The sequence below is a fragment of the Adelges cooleyi genome, unplaced genomic scaffold (assembly GCF_023614345.1).
Source record: "Adelges cooleyi isolate 19-005CV unplaced genomic scaffold, UGA_ACOO_1.1 ACOO_flye_CR_arks_rails_tigmint_CR_PRNA_574, whole genome shotgun sequence".
NCBI classification, from domain to species: domain Eukaryota; kingdom Metazoa; phylum Arthropoda; class Insecta; order Hemiptera; family Adelgidae; genus Adelges; species Adelges cooleyi.
Genome location: NW_026096268.1, coordinates 14,836,960 through 14,845,940, shown reverse-complemented (window position 1 = coordinate 14,845,940; position 8,981 = coordinate 14,836,960). Strand labels below are relative to the sequence as shown.

The window sequence follows — 8,981 nt, the reverse complement described above, 5'->3', positions numbered from 1 at the left end:
TTCCGACGGCGAGCCGATAGTATTTTTTAGTGTGATCAATGATGACGGAAAGAGATGGGCAAACGTACCTCACTATTCTTCGATCATTGATCGAACATCGGCCGGGAATTCCGTATAAGAAAATAATTACAATAAAATGTAGGTATACCCAAAACACAAGCGCAAAGGAGAGGTGGTGAAGAGAGGAATGAGAAATTCTCAAGCAGATAGTCAGATAGTCGGCTTGGTAGGTATTAGGTGTAGGTGCTGTCTACAAGCGGTCAAAATAAGATTGGTGTTTGAATTTTTGGGGGTGCTAATTTTGAGTCTGAGGGTGCTATCACCCCTTCTAGTCGCACCTGTGGTAATCAACAATAATTGTACATGTAATATAGTTATACGTTTGCTGCATCTGAGTAGATCAACGGGTTGGTCAGGTTAGGTTTGGTTAGGTTTGGTTAGGTTAAACGGAAAATTAATTTTCCTCATATAATATTGTGAATTTTTGGTTAGCAACGGCAACAAATCATTATAGACAGACTTGTAAGTTTATCAGTGATTTCTGGGCTGACTCATAATGTATAGGCAAAAATCCGTATACCTACCGCACGGGTCTGTCCCCTCGAGCAACGCCAACGCTCGTTTATGATAATTTGCGGTCCCGGATTATATTATATTATTATACTCACCTATGTAAACGGTACCGATAATAATAATTCATAATAAAATATTATAATATTTCCATCGATCGTGTCCCCCGGCCCGTGGTCCGTGCCCCTATACGGACAGGTGCTCCTCGTTAACACTTTCGGCCTGTTCATAATAATATAGGTACTAGGTAAATGTGTAACACACTGTGTGTGTGCGCTGCTCACATATACATTTAATATAATATAGCATCTTATACCGACGCGGTAGCTATGTTAACTAGCATAACGCGATTATGTGTCATGTATATATATATATATATATATTATGGTTTATTTTGTTCAAAAATGTACACACACACACACACGTGTACTAGAGCGCATTATCGTTTGAACAATATTTCAATAGCGTTTTTTTTTTTTTTTTTTGAAAATATGTGGGTTACGGTCATGGTACTGTTGTTTTCTCCCGCCGTTAATATAATTAAGGCCGCGGCGGTTTGAAGGAGGAAAATCGGACAAATCTCAAAAGAGCCCAGAGTGAGCTCATCAAGACGATTGCTCGCAATGGTAGATATCATTTGTGCATCCTAAACACGGTTTTTACCGGTGCCACGACCGGGTCCAACAAAAGGATCACACTGTGCAGGACTAATGTGCACGACGACACCCCGTTGTCGACCCTGTCTGAGGCGGCGGCGGAGGTCTTAAGACAACGGTTTGGTCGACAAATAACTTTTTAGCGCCCATTAACAGTTACAAATCCGTTAGTCCCAAACACCAACCTAACCAATTCGAGATGCGGTGCTTCAGGGAAACGCTTAAGACACCCCGGACCGTGAGGGTGGCAAATGAAGGAGGTGCTAGATATGGTAAAAGAAAAACCACAGAGATAAGATGACCATAGGACACATTGGAAAAGGAAGACCACAGAATACATGATACATGACCACAAATAGTGAAGGATTTGAATAAAGGAAAATACCTACAAGAAAGAAATAAGTTATGGAAAGCGGCAACAAACCAAACCGAACCTAACCTAACCAAACCTAACCTAACCTAACCTAATCCAAGGATTTATAACAAAAAAAAAAAAAGAAATATATAAATTATAGTAGACCTTATTTGGCAAAACGTTGTTGGGAGTGCCAAGTCTATTTTTAGCACAACCGCCAAACCTCAGCCAACCTAACCTAACCAGAAGGAGACATAAATGTTAAGTCACACCACAGTAAATTAATAATGGAAAGTTAATTTTAAATCGTTATTATTATTGTTAAAATATTACACTAAAAGTACTATTTCTTAACGTTTTTATAAAGTGTCCCGAAAGATATACATAATAATAAATATAAGTCTTACTTATTGAATTTTCAACACAGTATTAGTTTTTAATGTTTTTTACCAGGTTGTAAATTTTTTTTTTATCAAAATGTTATTACAATGAAAAAGTATAATTTATGTACACATCATAATTGGACGTTACCAAAGTTCTAATAACAGCAAATTAAAATGTTTTTTTTATTAAATGACAAATTAAATAATAATGTTTTTTACACTCGACGACTATTATTTCTCTCTCTCTCTATATATATATATATATTTACGTTTCAAGTATTACCATATGTTACTTCTTATAAGATTCATTCATGTTTTCTTCAGAGGATTTCGGAAGGTACTCGTACAGAGCATACGAGTTCCCCATCTGGCGCTACTTTGAAATTGTTTTTTCACCTCTCTCATACTCCAACACCTGTTTTAACTAATTTACTTTCCTTCTTTATTCTTATTTCTCATGTCCGGAATCGTCGTCGTACGTCCTAAGCACGTCCAACACACACAACACGTACAACATAAATATGTCTGATATAATATTATATTGGTTTTTTGTGTGCAACATGATTAGGTTAGGTTAGGTGAAATGTTTTTCAATGGGAAATTTGATAAAATTTATTTTTTAAATACGTTTTACTGGCCAATTTAAAAAAAAAATCACTTCCTGTACATTATTATAATACACACGATTTTTGGTTACAAGTACAATGCACACTGGTCGGTCACTGCACCGTGGCTGGGCGTCTTAAACATAATATAAGTAATATCTTTTGGCCGTTTCTCTCTGTAATTAAACACAGACCGAGACCGTGCATGCAGTAATAATCGCGTGCGTCCCGTGCTTAACCCGAATAACATATACAATATGATAGGTACCTAAGTACAGTGTAATCGGTCGGTAATCAATACAGGGCGGTAATTACATTGTTTATTAAGTGCAACCGAAGCCTTTGTAAGGCCAAAACAATGTGTCGGATCGGACGGCACTCTTCAATCGAAGCTGGTCTTTCATTATAATCCTTTTCGTTCAATCATTATTATTTGGACGGTTTTTTTTTTTTTGTATGTATAAATATATTTGCTACTGTCTAACACACACACAAGACCGGTGCGAAACGCGTAGTGAGTAAGTATTGGTAGTAAGTAGCGTGTCAAAAAATTATATTTATTAAACAGAGCAAGTAGAACATTTTTTTTTTTTTCAATAACAAAGCCACGACCCTTGAGTGTAATATTATATTATTATATGATTATACGGCGCGGTTGTATATATTATATATAGGGTGTGTAGTGTCTATTGTGCGCGAACTGGTTCGAATATTGTGCACTCATTTTTTATAGTAGTAATAATAATATATGTACACTCACTGTCAATAGACAGCTCCCAGTTTTTTTTTATTGAATCGAATTTTTTATATATTTATTTTCATTTTTTTTTTTTTTTTTGCAAAACGCCGGTCTGGAAAAAGAACGGTCCGTTTTCATCCCCTTCGTCGTGGTGTGTTATTATAATAATAATAATAATGTATTTTTCTTTAAATTAAATTCCGTGACAAATACACGTGACTTTATGTTATTTATTGCTCTTGACGTGTCGTCGCGGTGTGTAATATTGTACATACCTACACTATATTATGTGTATGATGTGTCTTATCCATTATTATTATTATTATTATTTTGGATAATATGCGGACAAAATTTGAATTGTTTCAGGCCGACCGGGGCCGGCTATCGATCCCTGCTGGGTGTGCGATAATCGGTCCCTTTTAATGGTGTGAACAAGGGAAAGAAACGCTGTGCCTTTGATGTAAAATATCATTTTCTCAACTCCAGACACAACGATCGACGACTATCATCATAATGCGTGCCCGGCTATATTATAACAAACTGTACTCTCTATAATATGCACCGCTATTATAGGTATGGCAAGTTCCCATTGTGTGTAAACGTCTTGGGGAGATTCACTCGCGGGTCACTTCCACCGGATTCACACGAAAACCGCGTTTGTATTGTCTGAACGTATCAATATTAATCGCACTCGCTTTGGCGCCACGACAAACCGCTTTCAAAGGCGGTCAAAGAACAAAAACAAAAAAAATTATTTCATTTTTCAAACATTCTCCTGTGTGCTCCGTTTGACTAATATAATACCTAACCTATTGCTAACCAAACTCATTAACGTGAAATTTATTTTAAAAATCAGAATAAACCTAACCTAACCTAACCTTACCAAACCTAACCAAACCTAACCAAACCTAACCAAACCTAACCAAACCTAACCAAACCTAACTTAACCAAACCTAACCTAACCGTCTCATCTATCAGTTATATTATATAGGGTAATATTTGTACATATTGGGCCACTCAATATCTCACTGGGGTTAATTAATGTTTACATTTTTTTCCCTTATATAATGTGATCTCAATTTTCATGTCCCTATCCCTTTCCCTAACTAATTATTTTTATATCAACAGAAGATAGAAGTTAATCGTTTAGGCATGTGTGCTAGCCTATAGGTAGTCGATGAATGGTTTTCATAGGTAGTATAGACTATTGGAGATGTGCACTTGCAGTGCTTGCCACAAAAAATGTTGCACAAACAGAGACTAGCTGCTAACCGGTTGTATACTAAAAAGGATACATATTCTTCTACTCTAGCTGTTGTTTTCTTATTAAAGATGATTCTAATTTTTGTTCACTACAGTCTTTAGTGCCGTGCGAGCACACACCCGAGTGTAATGGTAATTGATTTTTCGCGTTTCGGCAATTTCAATCGAACCAATACATAATAACGTTAACAACAATACTGTAATAGTTTGGGAGAACACAAAACGCAATGCAATCATTGACTGACCCAAGCGGTTGAACGGTCGCCGCCGGTTAATGCGTATAGCGTGCAAGTAATGAGTGGCCGGGTCAACGGTTTTTTAATATATATATATATATTTTTTTTGGAGGAAAAAACACATTTTTATTAAATATATATATATATATACAAATTAGTAGATATTACATATTATTATAAAACACACACCAATAACAATAATGAGCAGATCGCATTAACACGCCTGTGTATATGTAATGCGTGCGACGGCGTGGCGTTTTTTTGTGAATATTTTTTAGGTGGAAAAAAAAATAATTCATAAAAAAAATCCAACGAGTAAATAGGACCGACGTGGAAAAAAAAATGAAAAAAAACCTATACCCAATATAGGCGAGGTTCAAAAGAAATTCATCAGTCATCGGGTTCGGAAATCGGCGTGTCGGCATCGCCAGTTTTATAAGACAGTTATTACTATTCTAGATAATCATAGCGTAAAGATCATTTTTTTTTTTTTACCTCCCATTCTATATATATAAAAAAAAATAATAATATTTTATATATACATACATCTAATCAATTAAACCGGGCGCCTACAATTTTTTTTTTTGTTCGACGCCTTTCTGGACGTTTCAACACTTTTTTTTTAATGACCATATTATATTGTAGTCTATCCATCTGTACCTATACATTTATACGTGAATACCAATACCGTCTCAGTCTTCACTACTATTTATTTTTTAGCAAAATATATAATAATATATATTATTTTGTACCACGCGACACAATACATATTATATTTTCATTATTTTTTTTTTTGGCACGCTCGAAGAACGGATGGGCAGATGGTGGTCGTGCGCCAAACCCTCCCCCCCACCTATCTTATATAGTTATATAATAGCAGCGCTATTAATATTTGTCGGAAAAAGATAGACAACCGGCTTCTTGCATCCATAGATGTTGTGATGTGCATCATTCGCATAAAAAGGTTATTAATTTTTAAAAAAACTATTTAAATAGTTTGTAAGCGTTTGTTTCGAGTAATTATATTTGAATCTATTATTTCGTATGAATCTAATATTATACAATATTCTACGTTTAGAAAATTGTATGTACAAAACCGGTGTAACTTCAAAATTAAAAAAAAATACATAGGTATTATTTTTGCTTAACGAAGTCACAATTAATCATATCTTTCATGATAAAAAAAGGAATGCAACTATCCGATAAATACAAAAAAATAAATAAAAAACAATGAATGTTTACCTAATAATCTAACCTAACCAAACCTAACCTAACCTAACCTAACCAAACTTAACCAAACTTAACCTAACCTAACCTGTATTTGTTTTTCTACCCATGAATTTACAAAAAGCTGGTTATTTCAAAATTCAATCTCAAAGAGATAATTCACATAAGACAATTATTTTGCATTCGACTAATTTTTTATTCAAATAACATTTTATTCGAATATATTTTTATACATTTGAATAAGAAATTTGACTAAGAATTTGCCCAACTCTGCTTGTATTATCATAATATTGTGTCCGGTGACTTTAACGCTCTACACGGCCGGTCCTCGCTAAGTCACTGGCTGGGCTTAAGTGGATTCACGCATATAAGATGTTAAGACCCGGCTAAAAAACACTTAATCAGATAAACGGCCTCAAAGCAAAAGAAGTTTTTAGTAGTAAATTTGACGCCTTAAACCGGAAGGTCCGTTGCACTTCCCGAAAACGGCCATTGTGCAATATTGATACAATATTATAGTGTTATATAACCCTTCCTAGTAGGTATACCGTTTGGTATTATAATGACAATAGGTATACATGTCAGTGGAGGCTATATTTTTTAATATGCTTTTTTACACAGTTTTTGGTCATTCCGTTTAATCGATCATTTTCATATAGGGTTAATATTACTTCTCGATCATCGCACTCCCCCCGGATACACGTACACCGGTTTCGAATTCCGGTCGTGTATACAATATAAGGCTTGCAGAGTGGACGTGTGCGTCAACGGTTGACTTCCTTAAAGTCCCGACCCGACTCAAAGCAATACGATCCACCTTCATCCGCTCGTCGAGTACATTATATTAAATGTATAACAAACGCTTTACAAAACGATAAACCTAAATAAATAAGTATGTTTTATTAGAATTTTTTTCACTCCGGCTTTAGCTTTTGTGTAGAGTTGTTTTTGTAAATTGTTTCTAACGTTAATATAATATACACTAGGTATCATGTTCATCATGTATACGAGTATACTTCAAGTGATGTTTCAGAATTATAACGCGGATTTTAGTTTATAGTACTTAAAAGTAAAGAATACATCATACGTTTATTTTCATTGTTTTAGTCTCTAAAATACTCAATCTAATGTATAATATTACTGAATACATTTTTATAGATATGGATAAATGTTATCTATACCTACAAAAAAAAAAAAATTGCTTTTTTACAAGCGCACAACTTTAACAAATCGGTGGTCGATTTAAGTGAAACTCATTAGGGTAAAATGTATTTTAAAAATCAGAATAAACCTAACCTAACCTAACCTAACCTAACCAAACCTAACCAGACCTAACTTAATCAAACCTAACCTAACCTAACTGGTTGAGAAGTTAATCTTACAGACTAAAGGCGTCCAAGGGGAAGACATATTATATTTTTGCGTCCTGAGGCAGCTTCCGCCCCTGCGTCCACGGTAGCTACGCCACTGAGTACAACGTTATTTCGGTGTAATGTATCCGTCGTCGTCGTTGTTGTTTTGTTGTAAGAAAACTGTACACGTTGTACAATGTTGGTTAATTGTTGGCCGGTAGACACAGACACGCGGTGTATTACGACGTAATGTGCGGCACGCCGGCGGGAATTTCATTTGTGTGCGGCCGCCGCGGGGCGGGGCTTACCGCGAAGGGCGAATGTTATAAAACACGTTGCCGGTCCCTTCCGGCAGATCAGTCGCGGTTCTTCGTCAACACACGACGTTGTTCAATTTTGTTCAATTTTTGATATACTCTCGTGTCCGATTCGCGCAGTTTTTTTACTAAAAAAAAAAAAATAGTTTTTTTTAAATCTCTTTCGGTTTTTTTAATATCGTTAAACACTTGTCGACATGGCGTCCGTTTTGAACTGCATGAACTACGGCGGGGCCGCTTACTTCGACGACCGACAACTTACCCGGTACGTGGACTACGACGCGGCCGGCGACACCCTCAGGGCCGTGTACGAGGCCGCTTTCGCCGGCGGCGGCTCGCCCGCGGGTTCCACGTCCACCGTGACCACCGCGACGTCCACCTCGTCGTGCGGCGATCCCAAGTCCCCTTACGAGGCCAACGGCGGCGGCGGCGGCGGTCTGGCCGAATGCGGTGGGCTGCTGTTCGACGACCAGGACGCCATGGCCATGGCCGCCGAGGAAGCGGCCGCCGGTTGCGACGGCCAGGCAGGCGGCACCGACAAGGTGATGAAGAAGCGGCGGCTGGCGGCCAACGCCCGCGAGCGGCGGCGCATGCAGAATCTGAACAAAGCTTTCGACAGGCTGCGCACCGTGCTGCCCACGTTGGGCAACGACCGGCAGCTTTCCAAGTACGAGACTCTGCAAATGGCCCAGACTTACATCACGGCCCTGTACGACCTGCTGCAGTAGACCAGTAATTGTACGACTTACGTTTTTTCTTACATCAAAATCTTGTACATATTATTTTAACTGTCGAACGTAATCGCTATTAAAAAGAGTCATTTATAGCTGTTATAACTCTTCTCGTCCTCTGCTAGGCTAGTTGTATTTTTTTTATCAAAATGCAGTTTCTCATAAATTTCTTCTTCTTCTTCTTAACCCCCCCCCCCCAACTCAAAGGGTCGATAGGGGCAATATTATATATGTATAAAAAAAGAGGGTACATTTTAATGGAATTTATTTTTAATTTAAAATCTGTTTAATAAATAAGTGTATAAACACCCTTAGCCCTCCCCCCCAAAAATTAAATGCTCCCAACAAAATTAATTGCTCAATTTATATCATGTTATGTTTACTTTTTTGATACGGTTTTTTGCCGTATAATAGAAAATATATACTTTTTTATTCTTGTATTTTTTTTTTTATGATTATATAATGAAAAAATGCCAAATACATATTATAGCCGCGACTTACCGCACGCGCCTTTTTTTTGTTTATTTTTTTTTAAACCGTACCGTCC

General features: G+C 36.9%; 1 protein-coding gene across 1 annotated transcript; it reads left to right on the top strand.

Moving 5' to 3' along the window:
* Positions 1-7,839: 7,839 nt before the first annotated feature.
* LOC126843357 (protein lin-32-like) lies at positions 7,840-8,581 on the top strand. The gene has a single exon (XM_050580814.1). It carries the CDS (start codon positions 7,901-7,903, stop codon positions 8,429-8,431), a length of 531 nt encoding a protein of 176 aa, XP_050436771.1. The 5' UTR covers positions 7,840-7,900; the 3' UTR covers positions 8,432-8,581.
* Positions 8,582-8,981: the final 400 nt, after the last annotated feature.